At 35.3% G+C, this 27,891-nt stretch overlaps 1 protein-coding gene across 1 annotated transcript in view; it reads right to left on the minus strand.

Annotated features, from left to right (window-relative positions):
- Positions 1-19,020, minus strand: part of LOC122053128 (protein RFT1 homolog) — a 32,801-nt gene extending 13,781 nt beyond the window's left edge. Inside the window, exons 1-6 of the mRNA XM_042615020.1 lie at positions 18,789-19,020; positions 17,699-17,938; positions 17,538-17,617; positions 14,630-14,724; positions 12,371-12,531; positions 4,894-5,045 (exon numbers count right to left, since the gene is read on the minus strand). Coding sequence (XP_042470954.1) covers positions 4,894-5,045; positions 12,371-12,531; positions 14,630-14,724; positions 17,538-17,617; positions 17,699-17,807 — 597 coding nt within the window. The 5' untranslated portion in view covers positions 17,808-17,938; positions 18,789-19,020. The remainder of the gene's footprint in view (positions 1-4,893; positions 5,046-12,370; positions 12,532-14,629; positions 14,725-17,537; positions 17,618-17,698; positions 17,939-18,788) is intronic.
- Positions 19,021-27,891: the final 8,871 nt, after the last annotated feature.

The following is a 27,891-nucleotide window of genomic DNA, read 5'->3' on the forward strand; positions in this document are numbered from 1 at the left end:
AAAATTAGAATTTTTAATTTTTTTTAGAATTTTTAATTTTTTTTTTAAATTTAAATGAAATTTAAATTAATAAAGAAAATATTAGAATATAAATAAGAATTATTATATTTTTTAAAAAATTTAAATTAAATTTACAATATTAATTTTTTCAGAATATTAATTAATAAAATTTATTTTAATTTTAAATATACTTTTTTATATATTTTATTAGGATAATTTAATTAGGGTTTATAAAAGCCTCTTCTAAATAACCCACGTCCTCCTTAGGAATTGTTTAATTTAATTAATTAAATAAAATAAATAAATATTAAAAAAAAAGAAAAAAAAATCGCGCTTGCACGAGATCGCCCGCGATGATCGCGGGCGATCCCGCGAGCGGTGTCCGGCGACGCCGGAAGGGTCGCCGGAAGAGTCCGGCGACGCCAGCAGGGTCACCGGAAGCTTTCGACAACGCCTTCGGCGCCGCCAAAGGCGTCGCGCGCGACGCTTTGGTGCCGAAGGTGTCGCGGGACGCCACCGGAGGCGTCCCGCGTCTCCTCCGGCGCCGCCGAGACGGGGACGCCTCCCGTGCCGGTTTCGGCCGCCCGGCGGAACGGTAAATACCGCCCGTGCCGGGCGGCACGGAATGGCATTTTACACACTGGTTTATAGCCACATAAGCTATCCTACAGTCTGAAAATAAAAATTGTCTGGAAACACAGCTAAGTCACGAGGCTTCAATAGAAATTAATCTCTAAGTAACTTAATATCTGCTTAGGCTATCAAAACATCAATCCATCTATCTACCCAAAAACAAACCCAAGGTTACAACAATACATTACATGGGTCTTGGGGTCTATCTTCAAGCTTCATCCACGAGTTCAAAGCTCCTCACGGCACCACCCAATCTATGAAATCCATCATTTCAATTTCTAAAATCTAATAATAGCCCTGTAAACTCAATTTAAATCATACAAAAAAAAATGTTATGCATCATTTTGTCAATCCATCAAAGATCATAGCTAGATCTAAACATCATTTTGTCTTAACAAATAAAATGTTATTATATATAATAGTAAGTCGATAACAATTAAGTATACCAGCATACTTTATATAGTTCATTATGTTTACTGCATATGTTATTGCATCATTATCTTCTAAGAAATCATCCAGAAGGAACTTCTCAAGATGTATTTTTTGAATTTGGAAATTATCAAACCTTGCATTAAGGTATAAGGTAACATTTCTGAAGTTATAATATCAAAACATAGTATTTACTAATATCATGATTGTTTAAGCATTTAAAAACATTGCCAAAGATCTAATTTGTGTAGGAAAAATCTTTTAAAGATCCTAGGAACACAAGTAAGACAAGCAGTAACATCGTGAGTAATACTCAAACGTCTTGTTGAGATCTATATGTATCATAGTTTCAAGTTCGGCATGGTCAAAATATACAATTCCACTAACTATGAAAACCCAATAGTGATCAACATGAATAATCTCTCATCTTGCTTAAGCCATCATACCGACACTCGACAAGCCTTGGCATATTTCGGCTAGGGTTGTAAATGAACCCAATGTTTGTCAACAAGCTTGAAGCTTGATGTTTGATTCAATAAAGCTTGTTTATGTTTGTCCAATAATAAACAAATATACAAAATAATCAAGCTTGAACACTAGTAAGCTTGGTTCATTAACGTTTATGAACAATTTATAAATAAACTTATTTTTAACTTCTGTAAAATTAAATTATGAATTTATTTCTTTTTTTATTTTAAATACATAAAAAATAAAGTTATCTATAAATTTTTATAATCTTAAATTATTCATAATATGTTAGTAATAATAATAATAATAATAATAAGTGCTTCTTGTATTAGACAAATGTTTAACCTAATTTATAAGCACAAATATATTGTAAGTTAAGTTTGATAAAAAGCTCGAGCAGCATGAGCTCGATAAGATTCTTAATAAACAAACTTAAACATAGCTAAGCTCGGCTCAGCTAATTCACACCCCTAAATTCGGCATGTGGGAAGATGAATAAATATAATTATTATTAATTTTAGCTTATTTCTCCAAAATTTTAATTTAATTTAAATTATATAATTTCAATTTTATAAGTAAACAAGTGTAAAATTACAAGAGTGAGCTTATATGAATTAATCTTTAACAAAGATTGAAATAAAATTGAGTAAAGTCATTTTCTATTTCAATTAAAAATTGATACGGCCTTATTAGAAGTACAAAATCTAAATGAAAGAGAATTAAAAACTAATCTAAATTAAAACATGTTTAATACAATAAGATTTAATTAACCAAGTGTTAATTTTATTTTAACAAGTAAATAAACTAAATGAAGGGGAGCATTGATGTGATGGTAAAGTTGTTATATGACCTTGTGGTCACGTGTTTGAGTCGTGAAAACAACCTCCTGCAATGCAGAATGAGCTTGCGTATAATAAATCCAATGTGGTCCGACCCTTCCCCGGGACAGCAAGAGCTTCATGCACCAAGCTACTCTTTAAGTAAATAAACTAAATAAAAGAGCATTACAAGAATAAAAATGATCAAAATTCATCTAGGCATACTTTAATGTATGTCCCAAGTGCATTGAATATCAACACAACATAGTGTTAAGCTATACAATTCTAGCTAGTGACCAAAAGTGAGAAATAGAATGATACTTTAAACGTATGAGGCTATACAATTTTGCAGGTCTCATTTCAATTGAACATAAAACTTCAATGTTGAAGAAGATTTTAAACCTTGACGTATACATATATTAATGGTCTTAATGTTAGGACCTTTAGGAAATTGCTAGAGAGAGGTGAATAGCAATTGAGTTGCAAATTAAAACTTTCTGCTCTTGCAAATAACTTGATGACTTAGCCAGATCACACAAATACAATTAGCAGTGGAAATGACGACATAAGGCAAGTCAATGTATCCCAATGCTAACCAGAAGATATACATGGTTCAGAACCTTCGTTCTTACTCCACGACCTATGACTCATCGGTGAGTCACACTCGAATGTCTACTATCTTTCTCCTTCTCAAATACCCCTTCGGGAGGTAGTGGTGAATTTTTAAGGGCAAAAATCAAAAGGGCACCCCTTTTATTGGTGCCGTCAAAAGGGTGCCCCTTTTTCAAAAACAATAAAGCAAAATAACACCACATCTAATATTTTATCCTGAGAATACCTTTATTCCAACATTATTGCAGCAACTACAGGGCATAGCTGCTACTACATAGACTTGATCAAAATCGCCACTTTAATCAAAATCACTTAATATTATCGTAGCAGCTACATATCATAGCTACTACAATGGGTAGCAACTATGGATCATAATTGCTACCGCAGTATTTAAGCGATTTTGATTGAGTTGAAGCAATTTTGATCAAGTTTAAGCAATTTTAAGTGAGTTAGTAAATAATATTTTGATATAAAACTATTTTATGGGTAACAATTTTGATTAAGCTGGAGCAATTTGACCACGGTTTAATTTAACCAAAGTTGACTACCACACGTAGTAGCTGCAAGTCAGAGTTGTTACAACTTGTAGAAGTTATGTCTCACAGTTGCGACAAGAGTATTTTCAAGATAAAATATTGGATGGGGTGTGCTTTTGATGATAATGAAAAAGGAGTCGCTTTTGACAATTCCAATAAAAAGGAGCACCCTTTTGATTTTTGCCTCAGTGAATGTAATTTTCTCGTGAGATGGTATTAATTTAGTGTAGTTGATATTGTAGTCAAATATTGAAGGTGCTAAACCTTTTGTCAATATCTAAATTATTAAAATATAAAGAAGAGTTTACTAAAAATAGAGGGGAGACTTTGCTTAATTTATTTTAGAAAGGAGAGATAATGAAAATGGGAAATTGTGACATGGCTCAACAACGATTTTTTCCCTCAGAGGTAAAGGCACCCTTAGACATAGCACTAATTCACAAGAAAATTAATCCACTAAGAAGTCACATGATTAGAATCTTTGCCTCTCATGTAGAAGCAATTCACTACTCACATATACAAATACAAGTCACAACCTCGAACAAAGGGCAATAAGCACAAAAAAAGGTTTGTCTAAAGCTTACATCTATGGAGAATCCATGTCCAAACATGAAGCTAAAAAATTGAATACAACAATGTATATAACAAAGACTTCTCAAACTAATGGAGAAAGCAAGTTGGCTCACTTCAAGCTCCCAAACATATAAAGATATACCCAAAGTAACAACTCTCCCTCTAATTCATAGCCTACAATAGTTGTTGGCTCACCATCTACCAATATTTGATGCAAAATAAAGTGAAAGCTAGATTTTATTGAAGGCGCAATATTGCACATATGGAACTGTAGGAAGCAAAAGTTCGTGCATGGCCCTAGTTAGTCATGCCTATGTAAGCTAGGTTACAATAGGGATGCAGCTCCTAAACATGTTTGGACACACTAACACTTGTGAAATGGAATGTGTGCTTAGGCCAACATGACACCCCAATGAACTCATCAAGCCCACAAAAGAAAAGGGAAAAAAAAGATAGGTGAGTATAAGAAAAGACGATACAAAGAAATGAGAATGAGTAAAAACAATCGGGGGAAAAAGGAAACAAATGAGTTTAATGTATTCTTCTCCATCTAAGTGAAAAGAAGCTTCACTTTGAATCAGATAAATCAGATAGAAAATAAACAAACCCAAAAGAAATGGATATAAATTGCATTTTAGGTTGCACCTCTGATAATGAAGTGAAAAGATTGAAGATGAGACAACTATCAGAAAAATTCTCTACAAAAAACAGCATGTTTGAAAGAGATACACACACATATAAATAATATTAAGTTCACATAATGTTTTTTCTAATACCTACATCTATAAATATTGTATAGGACAAGAGGAAAGTTATGACCTTACCAGATTAGGTTTTCTAAAAATCAGGATGTAGGTAGTCATACACCGTAGGAGAGTAGCTGCAGTTTCAACTATCAATCGTAGCTTAAGAAGAAGAAAATTTTGTGAAAGTATATATACAGGTTCCGACAATAACTCCAGAATACAGGCAAGTCCTGCCATATGGAAGATGTTCTTGTTAAAAACACCAGAAATAAGAAATCGACAGAAAATCCATACATCAAATGAATTTCATAAATTATGGAAGCTTGAAAAGATTGGATATGCACCTCTTCTATGTTAATAGAAATTGTTAAAAGATGTTTACCATAATAATCTTTGCTAGTTGGTCCACGAAATCCATACTTAAAAAAATAGAAACAAACTGAAATAAATTCTGAAAATTTTACTGTTTCTATTTTAGTGATCAATTTGAGGATATATGTTAAATATTTTTTTTTTGTTGTGTCATTCTGCATCCTGTTCCTTCAAAAACCAAAGGCAAGAGAAATTCACACCATGAAGTATCTAATATCAAGAAAATCCATGCAATTTGATTGCTTTACCACTCACCCCAAAACTTAAGTGAATGGAAGATATGTAATTTAAAGGTTGATTTAACAGCCACTCATGATCGAACTGGATGCTTGAATTATGGCCCAAACGCATGGGGGATTGTGTTTTGATAGCTTGCCACTTACCTACTAGAAAACAACACAGTTTATAGATTTACACTTCAATAAATAAGCATAAACATACCAAACTATCAAAAATCAAGTTAAGGATCATGCCCATGAGCAAAGGCATGATGCTCACTGGAAGACAAAAGGATCGTGATGGGGAATTATTCTCAATGAACAACCTTAGCTTATCTCTCACTACATTATACAAATGTTATTTATAGAGTACAAAGTATTACAAACACACCCTCATCAATTATATATTTATATATGGATCCCAAGACTCTAGCTTCTTACAAATGCATTGATTCCTAAACCCTCTTAATGATTTGGTCAGCAAATTTGCAATCTGCTACCTGCTAGCTAACTGATTGATCATTAGAGCTGACAATCTCATTACATTGCACCTTTTCTTTAATTAAATAAGAATCAATCTTTATATGTTTTGTCCTTCCATAAAATTCAGGCTTCGAAATGATGTGCATAGAAGTTTAACTATCACAGTAAAGTTTCATGGCTTTATAGGAGTAAATTCTACTTGATCATAAGATGTTTAACCTAATAAATTTGTATATTACTAGGGTGATTTGTATATTCAAACTCTACACACAATCTTGATGCTACAGTTGCCCGATGCTTATTTTTCCAATAACCAGATACAGAACATCACTATGGGAGTCTTGACGAGTCTACATCTAATAGCCTACAATCTAGACATAACCTTGATCGCTAACAATAAGCATTTCCCTAGAGCACTCTTAAAGTACCATAGGATTTTTCTCTAATTTTCAATAATCATGACAGATTATCTAGAAACTAATCACACTAATACCTAATAAGATGTTAGATATGGTGACTAATATATTTTATCAAGTCAATGTATTTCCCTAGATCACTCCAATGACTCCCCTCCTATTCCTAATCTCGTGTTAGAATCTGATAAGCTCGTCAAGCATATCTAGTAGCTGCTTATGTTGTGAAATGTAAATGAGCAATTTTTAAACCCAAAAAGTAGATGAGTAACATCTAAATCCTTAGTTTTAAATTGCTAATGAAGAAAAAATTTCAATTGAGTAATTCCACTATATCACCAATACTAATAATGTCATTCACGTACACAATAAAAAGGATACACTTCCTTGAATAAGAGACAAGGTAGAAGAGTGAATGGTTTGTAACAATCCTATTTATGTCATACTAAAGGAGAGTTGAACTAAACTTCTGAAACACTCTTGAAAATTGCCACAATCTGTATAATGATTTCTTTAATTTACACAAGGTCAATCTCATCATACACATTAGATAACAATTAAGCTTAACTTTGAATCTCTTTGTCATTATCAAAACTAAGGTTCGATCGTCGGATGCTTCCCGCACCAACACACTATAATAAAAAATGTTAGCTAGATAATAGTTTTACACACCTGAATGTTAGTTTAGATATCTGTTGATGGTAATATATAGAATATATCATTATCTACGATGTTTTTAAAAAGATAGAATACAATTAGAGATGCATCTAATATGAAAATTAATAGATTTTTTTGCATGTTTCATAAGTGATAAATAAAAATAAAAGAAAAGTTAAAGGTCAACACACCTCTCAATCAGCTACTGATACTTATCGTGAGGATCCTAAGGGTCCTGAGTCTCCTGAGAGTCAAAACTATGCGGCATTTGACTCATTTGAGCTATGAATTCTCTCATTTCCTATCCAATTTGCTCATATCTCATTTGGGCTTGTCAAGACTCATCAAATTGTTTCTCTAATGTCGAAAGTTGATTCTTCAAAATTTGATTTCTTCCCCTAAAGCTTCTACTTTAGTAGATGATCTGTTGGGACGACCCTGGCTCTAGGAGTCATCATACGATCATATTGACTCTCGTCTGGCTCCCAAGACTATAAAGGGAGGAGGTCTTTTTTCTTCCACCAGTCATATCATAATAAATCTCATTTAACTAGTTGATGGATAGAGTCTCTGCCTCATTTCCCTCTATAGCAAGTTGAGATGCATGTGCAACTCTAGCAGTCATTTCATCCTATTTAAATAAGAAAAAAATCATATCAGATATACAATTGAAAAAACTATTCATTGTTAACAATTAAAGGTATTCAAATTTATATTCTTATATCTAATACCTCTGATCGACGATTGATAAATGTGTCATTATTTTTCTTATGTGTCTTACTAAATACCCTCCCAACAAGTAGAAGGTGGTTGTAGTTATATAATTAAAGAATAAAATTATATAAAAATAAACTCATTGATAAATAGTATGAAAAAATACTCATTGACGTGATTGACATAGTGGCATATGAGATATTATTTATGTTGAGTAATATCGAATTTTGGTATATTACCAATATGATATATTCCAATCATTTTGCTCAGCACAATATGAGATTCTAAGCCATGGAGAAAATTATTCCTTAACATCACCACTACGTAAAACTTTGATAAAAGTTCTAATCTAGTTATATGATTAGAATAAGTGAGAAAAGTATTCATTAACATCCTCACAACATAAAACATAGGTAAAAGTTCTAAACTAGTTAAATAGAAAGTGGAAAATATAGAAAACAATTCAAATCAATCTTTTATTACGAAAGACCATACCATTTGACAATAGTCATTGATAAAAAGGTAACAAAATAATTAAAAGCAAAAGTTGAATTGACAAAGATGGTGCAGAAACGTATTTATGAACACTCTTAGAAAAAGGATGACCTAATATGTTTACCTAATTGACAACACTCACAATCAAGGGATGAAAGACTAGAAATCATTAGCTTCAAGTGGTGGAGATTAAGGTGACCAATACGATTATAGATCTAGAGAGGGGCGGGTGTTGTTAAAAGACTTAATGAACGTGCAAACACATCCAACTAATAAAGTTCATAACGAACGTGCAAGCATTCCAACTAATAAAGTACATGAGCCTTATATTATTCTATGTCAATCACTTGGTCGGTCCTCAAATCTTAAATAGTAACTACTGTGACATAAAATATGATAGAACAATTTGTTAATACCCCAGGATAGTTTTGATGTGGTCAACTAAGTTCAGTTAAGTCATATTGAGTTTGATCCTTGTGTCTAAGTGTGCAGGAGCTTAAGAACACAAGAAGTCGAGCGGAAAATACAGCTAGCGAGAAGAATGACAAAGGAAGGGAGTCGACAGACTCGGTACATCCGAAGGACGAGATGCTGCGATAGAGTACACCAACAGACGAGAAGGACGCACGACAGTCCAAGGGACGAGAAGCCGGGGAGGAAGGCTGCTCCAGAAGAAGGTCGAAGTTGGGTTCGGGTGAGCTCAACTTCGGTTAACCGGAGAATCACCTACGTGAAGAGATCTGCTTTTCAGCTGAGTTGCCTTCCATGGCTGAAAGGTGCTTTCGATGAACAGTGCGAAAGCACCTTCCAGCCTATTGAAGGCGTCTTTCCTAGCTATTAGCCGAAGATAAAATTTTATCTTCGACGATAAGATTTGCCACATTGGAGGCGCCTTGCACCTTATTGAAGGCGCCTCCACCCTATTGAAGGCGCCTTCCAGCTTCGGATAGAATTTTCCAGGGGTTATAAAAAGACTCCTGGAGTTAGGAATAATTCAACAACTTAAACAACAAGTATTGTACACTTTCCTAGTCTTTCTTTTGAGCTATCAACTTCTGTAAGAGGCTTCTCCGCCTGCAACAAAGGAGAATTCTAGTGGAGTTTTCTTCAATGCCTTAGATTAACAACCACCTAGGTTATAACCAAGCAAATAGAATTGTCCTCTTATTTCCTTTATTTAGTTGTTCAATTAATTCATTATTATTGTGCTAGTCTATTGTAATCAAAGGATCAAGAAAGGGGTAATTTTTTTTAAAAGGCAATTCACCCCCTCCCCGCTGCACCAACAAAATTTAGTAAGCTTGCAAATAGATAACTAGTCCAATGAGAATTCAAGACTATAAAATCTGATATGCAAATGAAACATAGGTGAAAGGGTAGCATCATCAATGTATATGCTTAACTGATGAGTGAGACCCATTAGCTATTATGACACGGATAGGGAACTACATTGTTGTAGAAGTAGAGAAGATGGATGCATTACCACAAATATACTTAGAAACAACCAAGTTGAAGTTGGAGAAATCTAGCATACTCTTCAATGACTTGACTGTGATGGTTAAAGCCATCTGAGTTAGTTGAGGTTTACCGAGTTGAGCAGCATAGGTACTATATAAATCGAGTGACCAGGATAGAAATCATGCAATGAATAACTTGTATCCTTCTAATGCACAAACTTTCCACAATAGGTAGAAACGACCTAGGTGTAATTAGAATAGACTACCAATGACATCATAGCCTTGAGAAATTTCGCCTATATAAAGAATTCTCACTTGTATCCATATCTGGTATCTTGAAAGATAATAATGGAAGATGCCCATAAGACTACGATCAACTGACTACCATAGAAGAACCAATAGTTGGGCATCCATCTACTCCCATAAAAGGTGAATGGACTCAAGGATCTCTGCAGCTTGAGTAGTAAGGTGCTTTATCTGACCTTAACCCATAATGTACACATGACAGTCATAGTCTAAATCGTATAATTTCTACCATTGAACTTTTCTTATGTGCGAGGAATTCCACACTCGGGTGGTAGGTTGACTAAATTAGAGCACTTGTGTGATGGTCAATTTTGTTATTGAATAGAAGCGGTAGTAGTAGGATACATGGCAGCAACAATGTGAGTAGATGTAAGGAGAGTAGTCGCTCATGAGGAGAGAAGTCACTCACTATAGAGACATCAACGATGCAATGGGTCATTTGTGACACGAGGAACTACTTGTGAAAGCAAGTGCACAAGTAGTGGAGGGGTGTGAAGGATGTGCGATCTCACAGCTGTGTGAAGGTGAAGTGAAGGCAATGGGCCTACACTGGCATTATGGCGAAACGATTGAAATGTATCATTCCAGTAAATTATTGAACCTCGATACCACTCAATACAACAATGTCTCCTAATACTTCATCTCCTTCCTCCTTCAACCATCAATCTGTCACTGGAACATGCATTAAAACATTGGCACAATACCAAAACAAGTATCATTCCAGTAAAGTACAGAAACTCTAGCACGCTCGAGATTTGTTGAGCATAAACAAATACTCATGTAGTGGATGTTCAATGGGAAGGGATTAGTGATAGCTCTGATACCATGTGATAAGGGAATTATTCTCAATGAAACTATTTTATATAGATATTGATATAGAGTATTACAATCACACCATAATGATTTATGTATTTTTTCCAACCATAGCATTAAACATTTTGTGTCGGTTAACGTGAGTAAACCATCTCATTCTACCCACTAATCAATATGTGGAATGGTTGGAGACCGTGAAACATTCTTGAGAACCTATTCGCAAGGACCTTCATTCATAACGAATGCCTTGATTCTTCCTTTTTGCAACAAAGCCTCGATTATTCCTTATTCATGCCTCATTCTCCTCATCCACCTTCACCGGCGACGACCTTCATTTGCAAGCCTTGATTCTTGCATGTTTGCAACAAATGCCTCATCTGCAGCACACACCTCTCCTCTTTCTTGACCACAATGAACAAAGCCTCAATCCTTCCTCTCTGCCTTGATTCTTCTTTGTCCGCGACAAATGCCTCTTCTATGTCTGTGGCGAAGCTTAAATTATTCCTCATTTGCAATTCCTCTTTCTCATCTATAACAAACACCTCTTACTCATTTATGACAAAGCCTCAATTCTTCCATGACTACGTCCACCTTATTCATTTGCCTCGATTCTCTTCCTCCACCACGCCCCCCTCAATTCTCTTCTTCTTCCACTTCTTTGCTTACATAGTCACCGACATCGGCATAACTGGCACGTCTCGTTCTAGCTAGGGGTCAATACCCCAACTCATAATAAGATTTCAAACTTTAGTTCCAACAAAGGCAATTTTGTAGCTAAATATATTTTTGCAAAGTTTAAAATACCAATATATACCATTTCGACATATGAAATACTTCAAAAGATGGCTCTACTTCAGAATATCACCAAACATCGTCATGGTAGGTTAGCAAAAGAGTCTTTGTCCTAAGTATGATGGGATAAAACTAATTGATTTACGATGTTAGAGTATGTTCTCTTAGAAAAAGAAAAAGAAAAACATTTCAATGCCTCTTTCTAACTAACTGACCTACAATAGCAAAAAAGTGTACCTGCCAAGGCAGCAAGGAGCACTAAGCCTTGGTGAGGGATATGAGCTAGCATGAGACAACAGTTGGCATTTGTTTCAAAGACAAAAATGAGCTGACTTTAAATTTTCCACTGGTTTTAAGCTGGCTATGCTAACACCCTTTGCTACTCCCCTTAAATAGTGTCACAATACCAACTCATACTACCACAACTCATGGAGTCATTCCAGGCAGCCATCAATACTAAGCACCAGAATGGCATTTGGAATGCATATGTTTTGCCACATGGGCAGGCATCATCATTACTAAGTAACATAAATTATACTTCTAGTACTAGATTATCTAATAATGGACACAGAAACAAGATAATTAATGTTGTGTATTTGATGATTCAATTATCAGAATATAGAATACTTTTACACTCCACTAGCCAAAGATTTATAATGAACCATTATGTACAACCTTACTGAAGAAAATAAATCAACAGAAACTGCAAAGTTTGCAATAAAATCACTCAAAATAATGCCAATTTTACAGTAATAGAGTTGGCTCATAAAATCAGTCAACATCATCCAGGTACGAAAACAGTCAGTAGTTCTATGTTTTAAATGACAAGAAATACCATGGATCAATATAGCTTGTGCATATGCATCTGAAAAAGTGAGCTTCTGAAACCAAAAAACAAAGAGACAGGCTGCAGAAGTAAACAAGATGCCAATTGGGAATGTGAGCCACGCTACTTTCAATAATCTTGCAGCATCTTCTTCCATCGATGAATTATTGCTGTAATTTGACAGAGCTTTTATTTTAGGTGAACAAAATTTTAATTAGAAAGAGAGAGACTAAAAGGTAGGAACATTACATAACAATTCAAGATTTAGATATTTTTCTTTCCAAAAATTTCATTAGCTAGAGATTTTGGTATTCAATGAAGTATCATGAAAAACCTGACAGAAATAATGTAAATACACAATTTACTCTTAGATCTATACAAGTGACTAGGCGCCCTGCTTAGTTGCGCATGTTAGAGTCAACTATGGACCAACTTTAGCAGATGAAGATCAATAAGTGCAGAGTTTCACTTGTTAGTCAACTGAAGCAAAACACTACATACCAGTATCAAAAAACCTTAATCTTACATGACATGAATACTATCTAGCATGACCATCCTTTTATATAAAGAAACAAAATAAACTTAAAGCTAATGCAAATATGGTTAGCTGAGATAATATGGCATGGGGAAATTTAACAAGTTAAATATAGTTACATTTAATTGCAATAATAAGTGGTCTCTTTGTAACATCCAACAAAATTGGAATTCTTCAATCATCAGTAAATTCCAAATTGTAGACAATATGACATGAAAGAGATTGAGAAGGAAAGGATTCTAAGTTAAGGATAATTGTAGACGAAGACAGTAGCAATTAAGGATAAGTAGTTCAAAGCACTATCTCTACAATAAAGGAAACATGTTCACAGAATGGCCTGATGGAAGGAAAGGCAATCCATGAAATGATATTATATTTGTTAATTAATTATATGATGGCATCTTAACAACAGACATCGATGATTTCAGTTTGACAAGGTCCAAGCAGAGTGCCTGAAGTTTTAGAATAATGACAGTAGCAACATCCCATTCTCCTCCTCTATCTTCAAATTTTGTGGCTTCATAACATCCGCCTTTTCTTGAACTAAATGCATATCTTTAAGATTATCGAAAAGTTAATAAATTGTGTCTTTATTGATACAGAATCAATAATTTATTAATATAAAATTAAATAATACTAGATATTAATATATTATCTACTAATTTATTAATATAAGTTATTAATAATAGTAGATATCAACATATCGTATACAAAATAGAAAAGCAATCATAATATTGGGTTTCATCAAGAAGAGGTTTTTAGACCGTATTGATCAGTATTGTATTCTCTCTCAATCAATAGTAGCAGCTTTCGATTAACACTGAATGAAGAAAGCATGGATGTGTATTTGGTCTACTTACCGGTAGACCAAATGCACAATAGGATTACTTTTTAATCTCACGACAAATCTTTGGCAATGAGGAGCTAAGATATTTTAGTACATAAGAACAACAAGCACTATCTTCCTCTCCTATATGTTTTTGCAAGTATTCAAGATAAAATGTAGAAAGAGTTGGGTGGAATGGTTGAGTTTGTCAAAATCAACTTAGTTTGATAGAACCTCACCCTATTTTCACCCTATTTGATCGATTTCATTCATTATTTGACAAGTTTAAATCAATTTAATCTATTTGCAAATGCAGTTAGCTCATTTCTAATTAATTTCTTAGAAATTCTACTTTCTTCACCGATGATAGATGATTGAATTCTTGGGAAAGATTGAATTAATATATGCCGATACCAATCCAACTTAAGCAATCCATATATGTATTAGGCCATTTTTGACAACCATGCTCAAAACTATAAATGGGAGCAGATCCACCTCTCCAAGAGGGTGGAGTGAGGTCAAGACCAAGTGACAAACAAATATACACCATCACCTTCGGCAGTTCAATGATGCTCTCTCAATTAACAAATTGACATTTTTGAACAATTTTATGAGGCTAAAATGGCGACTTTGACTGCCATTGCATTTTACAAAGGCAAATATCAACTATTAGTGATTAACCTTTCTCTGCAACCTTACATGTTTTATCAATACATTTATAAATATTTCTTAGTTAAATAAAAAACCAATTAGATTGTTTCTGCTTTGCTTGGTGATTGCACTTAAATAATTTTACAGAATGAGACATGTTAAAAAAATGACTCCAAATTTATTTTTAAAAAAAACTTTGTTCTTTCATGAATATGATGGATTTGGTCAAGATAGATTTTGGAGAAGAAACAAGAACCTTCCAACATCAGTGCGCATGCATGCCCGTCGAAAACCTTCCCGACTTAGAAACAATATGGAGGTAACAAAAAGATGGAATTGCACTGCATAAAGCTGTAAAAAACATCATTAAGAAAAATTGAGCAAAAGAAAAGGACTAGATGAATAGGCAATAAAAACAAAAATTGAAACAATGGAGTAAGGTTGTTAACCATCGTACACATTCTTCTTGAACTAGACTATTATCCAATCAAGACAAAATAGAGGAAGATCACAACATTAAAAGTTTTCAACATTTTATTATATTAAGTGTTATTTTGTCATATACACGGGACATACATGTTTCTAATTGTAAAATTACATTAAAACACATAAATAAATGCTTGAAACTGGATATCTGATCTTTGAGAAAGCATAAAAATTAGAACAAGAAGAGAAGATCAAAAGGTATCTGCAAAAAGTAACTACTGGACCTTGTATAATTTACAAGAGAGCAAAAAGGCATTATCAGACATCACTTGCAGTATCACTCAGTGAGCTCTGACAATAGCTACCAAACAGAGTGCCAACATCGTAATGTATCTGATGTGAATGCCAAGGTTGACGCCTTTGTTGGACGCCGCTATAGTCGGAAGCAAATAAAACAAATTAGCTACTACCTAGCTACTGCTATAGTAGAAATAAATTAGCTAATGCCTAATTAGTAGAAAAAATAATTTCCTAATTTAACTACTGCTATAGTAGAAACAAATAATGGCCAAATTAATTTTTTTATTTTTGATTCCTTATTTCCTTTATGGGTTGGTCTTTCCTAAATCGTGTCATGTTTGACTTCTTATTATTAATAAAGAGAGGAACTGAAGGAAGAAAAATTGAATAATTGGATTCTGTCTAGGACGAGTCTTTTTCCCCCTTTCTTTCCCCCTTGTGTGTTACATGACCAAGTACGGATCCGGATCTTGACCAGTGACTCAATCCTACACTCGGAACCATAACAACTTGATATCAGAGCCGATCATGGGTGACACGAATCCTATCACATCCAAACTCGATGCTTTCGTGGAAAGATTGACCTCGCAATAGCAAGTTTTAATGGAGCAAATCACCTCCCGCCAGCGAGGACTAGAAGAGCTTATGGCCGAGTTATCGAGTATTATTCAAGAGACAATACGACAGTCGATGCCCACTGCAAACAGCCCTACTAGCGTGGAGTGTGGCCCTTCCAAAGCCTTGGAGATTAAACTTGAACCACCAACCAATGGCACCATGGTTCCATGGTACTCGAAGATGGATTTTCTCACCTATTCTGGAGAAGGGGATCCACTGGGCTGGGTTAAAATGTGCGACAAATTCTTTATCAACCAAAGGACCACAGAAGCCGACAAGGTTGGCCTTGCTACCTTCCACTTGGTAGGGGAAGCCCAACTTTGGTTTGATCAAATGGAACAGGAAGAACCAGATATGACTTGGAAGCAATTCAAAGGCCATTGTCATATCTGCATTGGGCCGCTTATGAGCAACAACCCTCTGGGAAAGTTGGCAAATCTAAAGCAAACAAGCTCGGCGGACCTCGGACCTCCGACCATGACAACAAGTTGACTTGTTCACTGCGGGGTTAGTCGAAGATCTTCATATCAACATCGAACTGTAGAAGCCTCAAAACCTAGGCATTGCGATGAATATGGCCAGAACATTAGAACGAAAGCAATGCTTCCATCAAGGTAGGGGGTCATTGCGCACGAATTGGAGCGGGACCACAACCAAGCTCAACACAGCAGTGGAGGTCCTCCTTTGGCAAAGACAGACATCAGCAAGGAGACTCTACCTGCTTCATTCTTTAGGCATCTGACTCGCACCGAGATGGCAAAACGAAGAGTCAATGGCCTCTGTTTTAACTATGATGAGTCCTACTCCACGGGGCACAAGTGTAAGTACGTATTCTGGATTGACGTGCCTGATGATGATAGGGAAGGTGAGGAAGAGGGGAAAGTGGACCCAGAAATTTCCCTTCATGCTATTAGTGGCATTACACCTCGCTTTCAAGCTTGAGGACAAGCACAGCATCGAGGGGGGAGTGTTGATGTGGACGCCAAGGTGGACGCCTTTGTTGGACATCGCTATAGTCGGAAGCAGATAAAACAAATTAGCTACTCCTATAGTAGAAATAAATTATCTATTGTCTAATTAGTATAAACAAATAATGGCCTAATTTTAGAAATAAATAATGGCCTAATTAGCTTTTCTATTTTTGATTCCTTGTTTCCTTAATTGGACTATCTAGGAAGAGTCTTTTTTCCCTCTCCCTTTCCCCTTGCGTGTTGCATGACCAAGTACAGATCCAGATCTCGACCTATGACTCGATTCTGCACTGGGGACCATAACAGTATCACATAAAATTCAGAAATCCAACAAGAAACATCTACCATTTCATATTAATTTTACTTTTGGTGATGCTTGAAATGCCTATGCAACTTAAAATGAAAAATCATCACCTTGCTTCAACAAGAGGAATCATTTCACTTCAGAAGGTACCAGACAAAGATAAACAGACTGTGCTAATGAAAATGCTCTATTATGCTTGCACATTGTTATTCCTTCTTGATGCAGTGGTCGTCTAAACTATAGTACTAGTGTCAATTTTCATCCATAAATTAAACTAAGCTTATCAATCTGTTAAATTAAGCATAAGTGCCCATGATTCAAAAGAACCAACTACATGAATGCCAAATTCCTCACAACATTGACTTTCTTATGCGGACATTTTAGTTAGTATTTCCTAGCTCATCTGAAAAGACAAAATTGGCTAGCATGAGAGGAGAATATACAGTGTGGTCGTCGGATTGAGTTGCTTATGCCCATGTCAATCTAAATAATAGTAATAAAAATAAATTAAATAAAAGAACTTGCATTAGGATGAGGAAAATTACAGCATAGTCCGCAACAGTAAGGTGTCTCACGATCAATGAATTGAATATAAACGGGATTCCCCTTGATAAGAACTGCGTTGCTGAAACAAAGGGGAGAACAGAATTTTAAAAAAAAATAAAATACGACATGGAATAAGAAAGGAGAGGATTAGGTGACGAACCCATTAGATACTTGAAGGTGCGAGCTAAGTTATGACGGGTGGGGTACGCGGTTGGGGCGGTAGCGCTTCCAAGTGCTGCCGCCGGAGATCCAGAGATGTCCTTCCCCATGGACGAGTGGAGGGAAGAAGGAGCGTAAAGGGGAGGCAAGCGACAGAGGCGATTTTGGTAGTGAAGCAATTGGGGTTTAGGGTTCGCTCTGGGTTGCGCATCTCATCTCGTCGGAGTTGTGTTTAAACGGACTACAAACGGGTTCATCAAAATATTATTATTGGAAAAAAATTAAATAAATCATCAAAACATAACTTTTAAGATATATTATCATTAGTCACCATGTGCATCCTAATTGATGAAGCCATGTGATTTGTATAGGATAAAACTATTGAAAAATTCTAGTAACAGAATTACAATAAATACAAAAGAAGTTTATAATTAACAAAATTATACAAGGACTAGTCTATTGAATGGAAAACTTACAACTTATAATAGCTACATAAGAACTATATTAGAAGTAAAAAAAAATAATTACCATTACATTTGATATTATCATTCATCTGAAAGCTATAACTATTAATGTAAAATAAATTGATTAATCATTCTTCTTACTGAAAAAGTATCTTACTTTGTTGAATGAAAGTGTGTGGGCAAAGGCAAACAATAATTTCATAGAAAGATGAAGGGAAGTGAGGCTAAATAAGAAGTTAGTTGATTATGTGAGGCAACCAACATGTATCTTTTCTGATTGATTTCATAGGTCATGGTTAGTTGATTATGTGAAAACAAAAAGTAATGTTCTTTAGGATAATTAGGAAGTCAAGGTTTCTTTTGATTATAACAAAGCCATTACCCTAACAACTTCTCAGTGTCCAAAGGAATCCGCCATTTTCATATAGTCATTCAAATTTTTTTTTAACATATCCAAATAATTTTTGAAACCATAAATTTAGAGTAATGGACAGAAATCAAACAAGAAATCAAAATAGCAGCACAAGGGCATAGTTTGATCTCACAAAATACCATACAGGAGATCTAAACAGCAAAGGGATGGCCACGGTCTACACACATCTTAAGAAACGAGAAGCGATAGCTTACTTGTAGCAGCCGTTGCTCGATGGGAAAGGCATGTGACTCACTGCTCACACGAGAAGAGGCATTTCCAACAGCGTCGGCTGTCGTGGAAGAGTGGCAGAGGCTAGGTCGCGGGCGACGTGGAGGAGTGGCGGAGGAAAATTGGTCGCGTGCGGAGAAGTGGCGGAGAAGGCTAGGTGCGAGTGGAGGAGTTTCGACGGATAGAGATGAGTTTTCGCTAAGAGGAGTTTTGGCCAAGGACGGCTAGGTTTTCGATAGAGCCGTCAATTTGGGTTGGGCCCGTCGGGTTGGCCCGCCCCGCCAAACAATTTAAGCGGGTTGGGTTGGAATTTTATCAACCCAAGTCCGCCGTGGGCCGACCCGCCTAGGCCCGCGACCCGCGCGGGTTGGCCCGCTCGGGCTTGGGTTGGCCCGCGGATTGAAAAACACATGTAAGATAAGTTTTAGGCCAATTTATTATCATTCTGTGTTATAATTTTGAAATAAAAATAATATTTTTCATCCAACATTAGTACTCGTTTGTATTCATTTATATTTAAAATACATGTCTATGTATACATTTAATTGTAGAAAACTTTTTTGAAGTAAAATGTCGAAGATATGAAATATTTTTTAATTTTTTTAAAAATTTTTGATGGGCCCGCGGGTTGGCCCGCCAAACCCGCAACCCGCCTTAGAATGGGTTGGGTTGGAAATTTCCCGCCAAATGGTTAGCCCGCCACGGGCCGACCCGCCCCGCCACGGGTTGGCCCGTCTGACAGCTCTAGTTTTCGATAAGAAGTGTTTTAGAAGGCTTTTCATACCGTTTTGGCAGATATCAACTCATAAGCAATGTTTTTTTTTTTTTTACTTGTCTTTTACCCTAAAAAAATATTTTATTTAAAAAAGATATTATCATTAATAAAAATAAAAAATTTATACAATATTTTCCACTAAAAGCATGATAAAAATAAAAAGATAACATTTAAAAAAAAACGTTACCTTTAGACTGTTGTTAAATTTCAATTTTCTTGTAGAGTTTGGTCGACAAACTATAAGTTTTTCATGTAACATTAACAATTTTGTTACTCTAATTCGAGATAAAATAAAATCATTCCATGACAGTTAAGCTTTCGGCACAAATTAATTATCGAACACCTCTATACTAATATAGCATAGGGATGACCCGAGTCCAGTACTTGGAGAGGAGGAGAGGCTGACCGGGAGGATGGAGGCGGTTCAGTGAGGTGCGGTGGTGGAGGGAAGTGTCAGCGAAGAAAATAAGCTCAAGGTTGAATAGTGGCAACTATTATAAATATATGTAGTTTATTCAGCTCTCTCATTAGTATTTTTTTTCAATTATCGCTACTTGGATACTTAATTGTGTGTGCTATGTTATGGCAAGTGCAATTTATCATATACATTAAACTATTTATTATCCTAAAATATTCTAGTTGTGACATGAGTTCACCACTATTTTCCCCCAAATGTGGATTCAGATCTGTAAGGGATTTTAGTCCAAACAATCAAAAGCATTCTACTTATTTAGCGTAGGTTTAATGTAGTGTGATTGTGATAATATTAGTACTTTGATGGCTTAGAAATTTTAATCGTTAATAGCACTTCTTTCTTTGGTCATCTTAATTTGTTATATCAAAACCACTACCGATGATTAGCATGTTATTGACATACATGCATACTATTATGTGTTACTGCAATCATGCGTTAAGTGGTCATGTTGACTGTATAGTTTGCTGTGTTTAACAAAGGGTATAAGCTAGCCCTGCCTATGTTTTTAATATGTGCATTGAATTGTGTAGGGGATTCACACAAAGGTTAGATCGATGGCTCAAAGTCCGTTGGAGATTGGAGAAGAACGAAATGCGTCATCCAAGGGATCGTATGATGAGGAGCATCGAGGTTGCAGTGTTGACAACAACTGGAAGGAGACAAACTATGCAAGTGAAGCGTAAAGGATGGCATGAGAGGTAGTGAGCTTGGTGCACCTGTACTTTAGTAAAAGATGGTCCAGTAGTGAAGTCAAACTGCATATGGTAATTCTTAAATGAGTTGTGAAAGTCAAGTGACCTATACTTTAGGGTTCAGGTAGATTCTTATTTAAACGTAAGATTCGACAAAAAAAACATGTTTCGGAGTTGTAGTCCAGATTTAAGTCGATTGATGGGCTGAGTCGACTAAGTTGTTGAATAAGACTTGATTTGATGTTAACAAACTGTTTTTGTTTGTTTTCTAATTGGGATTGGATTGCCAAAGAGCTGACTAGATGAAAAAGTTGACAAATATTAATCCATGATCTCAGTTAGTATTAATGCAAAATATCTATTGAGGCTTAAAACAATACAATAAGGCTATCATTCTCTGAGATTCCACAGCTATGCTACATCAAGTTTTATTTTCTTTATAGGTTATTATTTAGAGTTTAAGGTTTATACATTTAAGCTCATGCATTTGTACAAAATTTCTCTACATCTAGAAGGATCTGAGAAGGAAAAAAAATAATGGACTTTTCAAGGATTTCTCACCTTAAGAGTCCATAGACCGTGGAGTAGGAACAGGGCTCCTAACCACGTAAATTGCTTTTGTTAGCATTTGTGTTCTTTCTCATTTTTGTTTTAACTATTAATTACACTTATCTTTTGTTTGAAAAAGAAAATTTCAGATTAAGAGTTATTCATTCCCTTTCCCCTCTAGCATATAATCTATTATTCTAAACCTATTCAATCAACATGTGGTATCAGAAGGTTCGCTTTCGAAGGGCTAACTACCAACAAAGTTATGACTGAAATTTAGTTTGATCCATCAAATTTCAAAGGAGAGTTCAGAACATGGAAAGATTTTAGCATAACCCCATCTCATAGAGAACCAAATTTGATTTTTTATAGTGCGGAACATAAAATTCAAAAACTCAAGTGAGATGTTAGGATAGTGAGTGGTTCAAAATGTTTTTTATAGCACATCTAGTTGAGCCAAATGTCATTAAGTTAAAAAGAATCAATGAACCTGACCAATCATGGAAAAGGTTTATGTACAAGTCATGTACATATGACTCATTGATCATTATTGAAAATTTTCTTATAATATAGTTTAAAATGTTTTTGAAGTTGTTGGAATGTATATTTCATATTGGATTCATAATTAATACAAAGTTGGATTGAAATACTAAGGTGGCGTTTGGAGAAATCAGAATGGAAATGAGAATTATAATATTGTGGAATGGGAATGAGTATGAGCATGGATATCTCTCTTAAAAATAATATTTGATTAGTTGAATATTTTTTATTATAATAAACCAAAATTTTCTTTGCTATCCTTAGAGAAAAATAAATGAAAAAATTTAGATGTGAGAGAATGTTGAATGTGAGAGAAAAATATGATGAGAGAGGATGGTAAAAGAGAAAGTATGATGAAAGAGAAAATGTGATAGGAAAGAATAAAGAGAGGGAAAGTGTGATGAAAGAAAATGACGAAAAAGAGTATGATGGGAGAGAGCATGAGGAGAGAGAAAATATGATGAGAGAGAGTGTGTGATGGGAGAGAATGAAGATAGAGAAAGTATTATGAGATAAAATAAGGAGAGAGAGAGTGCGATAGGAGAGATTGAGGAAAGAGTATGATAAGAGAGAGCATGATGAGAGAGAAAGTGTGATGAGATAAAATAAAAAAAATAGTGTAATGGAAGAGAAAGAATGGTTAGAGAGGATGAGGAGAGATAAAGTGTGATGGGAGAGCATGAAGAGAGAGAAAATATGATGAGAGAAAATGAGAAGAGAGTGTGTATGATGGGAGAGATTGATGAGAGAGAAAGTATGATGAGAAAATGAGGAGAGAGAAAGTATGATGATAGAGAACAAGGAGAGAGAAAGTGATATGATAAAAATAAATAAATATATTAAGGGTATTTTCGTCTAAAACTTAATTCTCATTCTCATTCCCATCAAAACCTAAGAGAGGAGGTGAGTTTCATCAATACCCAAGTTTTGGGGTTTCATTCTAAATTTTAATTCCATTCTCATCAACCAAACACAAGATTTGAGAATGAATTCATTCCCTCATTCCCAAATCCCTAAATCAAACGCCACCGAAGTTCTTCAATGCATTCCATCTTTGATGAAAATATAATAAATTTTTATTAAAAAACTCATTTTTCTCTTATAAATTATGATATAACATGTCTATGAATTTTCATAATGTTTATACATATATAGAATTGAAGAGGAATTTTGGCACAAACTATTGTCGTATGACCAGGTGGTCACTGGTTCGAGTCGCAAAAATAGTCTCTTGCAATGTAAAGTAAGACTATGTATAATAAACTTTTTTCAAGGACCCCACATTGGCAGGAGTTTAGTACATTGGGCTATCTTTTTTCTATATATCTATAAAATTATTAAAAAAAAATCGGTTGATACATACTTACATAACACAATTGACTGAGCTAGGGATGCTAATCAGAATCACTATGGAGTCAAGTGACTCTTTATTTAGTCGATTTGAATCTATACTTGAAACTTTGAGTTTATTTACCACCAAAAATTATTCAAACCCAAACCACTAAAACACTTAAGCAAACATTAGATTTCAAGTTTTAAAAATTTTAGGAGGCATTATTGGTTCAAATTGATACTGTCAAGGGAGAATATTGGATTAAGGGGAAGCAAAACTCAAATTTGAATTTTTACTCATGGTTAAAGACTTGATACTGTGTGTTTGTTTCCTTCATGAGTTAGTATTAAGTTATTTTTTCCAAATCAGTGTATAGTTGTATTTTCTATGTGCTATTTTGTTAAAATTCATTTAAAATCATAGAAATAAAAAGTTGAAACCTTGATCCTTGGAAGTGCTACAAGTCATTATACCTCGATCATTTAATTGAAAATACAATTAGTCTGAAGCAAGCTCAAGGATTGAGCATTGTGAATATTGCCTTAATAAAGAGGGAGAAACTAAACCATTATAAGAAATGCTAGAATTTTTACTATTTTTGAATGTACGGGAGAGAAGTGAGAGGGTTAACTTACGAATAAAAGTTCAAGTTAAGAGATAAAAAATAAAAAATAGTCCGGTGCACGAAGCTCCCTCCATGCAAGATCCCGGGGAAGGATCCATTGTATGCAGTCTTACCCTATTTTTTACGAAAGACTATTTCCGGGATTCAAACCCGTGACCTTTTGGTTACAAAATAATAATTTTACCGTTACACCAAAGTTCCCCTTCAGAAGTCTAAGTTAAGAGGAAAGTTATAATTAACCTAAGAAGCAGAAGTTAATTGCAAGTTCAAATAATCCTCTAGAGAGAAATGAGTCAATCTAAAAAATAGGTGTGGTTGGAAGTGATCATTTAAATCAGTTGAAAATTAAAACTTTCTTAAACTTGAAAAATGTTTTGTAGAATTTTAGAATATATCAAAACATATTGCTACATGAAAATCATTTTTATAACTTAAACGGTGGATTGCCAAACATGAAAAAAAAAGAGATAGTTAATGCACTCATGCTCATTTTTGAGCAAAGGTTTAAGGCAGGACAATATTGTGATTACAAATATAGTGCCTAAACTATATATATGCGAACTCGCTCCTGCACAACCTTACGGACCTCGGGCATCTAGAATGAATCTAGGCATCTGGAATTGAATCCAAGCACCTGGATTCAAGCATAATATTTTTTTTTATTTTTTGGGTATTATATGTATTTAGGGTTCAAAATTTTGAAAATTTAGGAGCTAAGTTATAATGAATTTGAGTCAATAAAATTTTTCACTAGGGTATCATGCTTCCATCTTGGATTATAATATTCCAAATTAAAAATTTTAGATATTCACGGAGTATATTTTATGTATTTAGGGTTTTAAATTTTAGGATTTAGTAATTGAGTTATAATGGGTTTAAGCTAATAAAATTTTATCTCTAGGATTTAGGCTTCCCTCACGAGTCACTTCCCCCTAGATCAAGAGCGATCTAATTTGTGGATTACTTTTTAATTTGTCAACCAAAGGACTGCAGAAGCCAATAAGGTTGGTCTTGCTACCTTCCACTTGGTAGGGGAAGCCCAACTTTGGTTTGATTAAATGGAAAAGGAAGAACCAGATATGACTTGGAAGCAATTCAAAGACCATTGTCATATCCGCTTTGGGCCGCTTATGAGCAACAACCCTCTGGGAAAGTTAGCAAATCTAAAGCAGACAAGCTCGGCGGACCTCGGACCTCCGACCATGACAACAAGTTGACTTGTTCACTGCGGGGTTAGTCGAAGATCTTCATATCAACATCGAACAGTAGAAGCCTCAAAACCTAGGCATTGCGATGAATATGGCCAGAACATTAGAACGAAAGCAATGCTTCCATCAAGGCAAGGGGCCATTGCGCACGAATTGGAGAGGGACCATAACCAAGCTCAGCACAGCAATGGAGGTCCTCCTTTGGCAAAGACAGACATCAGCAAGGAAACTCTACCTGTTTCATTCTTTAGGCATCTGACTCGCACCGAGATGGCAAAACGAAGAGTCAATGGTCTCTGTTTTAACTATGATGAGTCCTACTCCACGGGGCACAAGTGTAAGTACGTATTCTGGATTGACGTGCCTGATGATGATAGGGAAGGTGAGGAAGAGGGGAAAGTGGGCCCAGAAATTTCTCTTCATGTTATTAGTGGCATTACACCTCGCTTTCAAGCTTGAGGATGAGCACAGCATCGAGGGGGGAGTGTTGATGTGGATGCCAAGGTGGACGTCTTTGTTGGACAACGCTATAGTCGGAAGCAGATAAAACAAATTAGCTACTCCTATAGTAGAAATAAATTATCTATTGTCTAATTAGTATAAACAAATAATAGTCTAATTTAACTACTGCTTTAGTAGAAATAAATAATGGCCTAATTAACTTTTCTATTTTTGATTCCTTGTTTCCTTAATTGGACTATCTAGGAAGAGTCTTTTTCCCCCTCCCTTTCCCCTTGCGTGTTGCATGACCAAGTACAGATCCAGATCTTGACCTGTGACTTGATTCTGCACTGGGGACCATAACAATATCACATAAAATTCAGAAATCCAACAAGAAGCATCTACCATTTCATATTAATTTTACTTTTGGTGATGCTTGAAATGCCTATGCAACTTAAAATGAAAAATCATCACCTTACTTCAACAAGAGGAATCATTTCACTTCAGAAGGTACCAAACAAAGATAAACAGACTGTGCTAATGAAAATGCTCTATTATGCTTGCACATTGTTATTCCTTCTTGATGTAGTGGGCGTCTAAACTATAATACTAGTGTCAATTTTCATCCATAGATTAAACTAAGCTTATCAATCTGTTAAATTAAGCATAAGTGTCCATGATTCAAAAGAACCAACTACATGAATGTCAAATTCCTCACAACATTGACTTTCTTATGCGGACATTTTAGTTAGTATTTCCTAGCTCATCTGAAAAGACAAAATTGGCTAGCATGAGAGGAGAATATACAGTGTGGTCGACGGATTGAGTTGCTTATGCCCATGTCAATCTAAATAATAGTAATAAAAATAAATTAAATAAAAGAACTTGCATTAGGATGAGGAAAATTACAGCATAGTCCGCAACAGTAAGGTATCTCACGATCAATGAATTGAATATAAACGGGATTCCCCTCGATAAGAACTGCGTTGCTGAAACAAAGGGGAGAACTGAATTAAAAAAAAATAAAATACGACATGGAATAAGAAAGGAGAGGATTAGGTGACAAACCCATTAGATACTTGAAGGTGCAAGCTAAGTTATGACGGGTGGGGAACGCGGTTGGGGAGGTAGTGCTTCCAGGTGCGGCCGCCGGAGATCCAGAGATGTCCTTCCCCATGAACGAGAGGAGGGAAGAAGGACCGTAAAGGGGAGGCAAGCGACATAGGCGATTTTGGTAGTGAAGCGATTGGGATTTAGGGTTCGCTCTGGGTTGCGCATCTCATCTCGTCGGAGTTGTGTTTAAACGGACTACAAACGGGTTCATCAAAATATTATTATTGGCAAAAAATTAAATAAATCATCAAAACATAACTTTTAAGATATATATATGCGAACTCGCTCCTGCATAACCTTACGGACCTCGGGCATCTAGAATGAATCTAGGCATCTGGAGTTGAATCCAAGCACCTGGATTCAAGCATAATATTTTTTTTGTTTTTTGTTTAGTTTTTTTTTTTTGGGTATTATATGTATTTAGGGTTCAAAATTTTGAAAATTTAGGAGCTAAGTTATAATGAATTTGAGTCAATAAAATTTTTCACTAGGGTATCATGCTTCCATCTTGGATTATAATGTTCCAAATTAAAAATTTTAGATATTCACGGAGTATATTTTATGTATTTAGGGTTTTAAATTTTATGATTTAGTAATTTAGTTATAATGGGTTTAAGCTAATAAAATTTTATCTCTAGGATTCAGGCTTCCCTCACTAGTCACTTCCCCTAGATCAAGAGCGATCTAATTTGTGGATTACTTTTTAATTTGTCAACCAAAGGACCGCAGAAGCCAACAAGGTTGGCCTTGCTGCCTTCCACTTGGTAGGGGAAGCCCAACTTTGGTTTGATCAAATGGAACAGGAAGAACCAGATATGACTTGGAAGCAATTCAAAGATCATTATTATATCCGCTTTAGGCCGCTTATGAGCAACAACCTTCTGGGAAAGTTAGCAAATCTAAAGCACGGGTCACAAGTGTAAGTACATATTCTGGATGGACGTGCCTAATGATGATAGGGAAGGTGAGGAAGAGGGGAAAGTGGACCCGGAAATTTCCCTTCATACTATTAGTGGCATGATACCCCGCTTTCAAGCTTGAGGACAAGCACAACATCGAGGGGGGAGGGGGGGGGGGGGGGGGAGTGCTTTGGACGTTGAGGTGGACTCTTTTGTTGGACATCACTATAGTTGGAAGCAGATAAAACAAATTAGCTACTGCTATAGTAGATATAAATTAGCTATTGTCTAATTAGTATAAACAAATAATGACCTAATTTAACTATTGCTTTACTAGAAATAAATAATGGCCTAATTAGCTTTTCTATTTTTGATTCCTTGTTTCCTTAATTGGACTATCTAGGACGAGTCTTTTTTCCCTCCTCCCTTTCCCCTTG

The sequence above is a fragment of the Zingiber officinale genome, chromosome 3A (assembly GCF_018446385.1).
Source record: "Zingiber officinale cultivar Zhangliang chromosome 3A, Zo_v1.1, whole genome shotgun sequence".
NCBI lineage: Eukaryota > Viridiplantae > Streptophyta > Magnoliopsida > Zingiberales > Zingiberaceae > Zingiber > Zingiber officinale.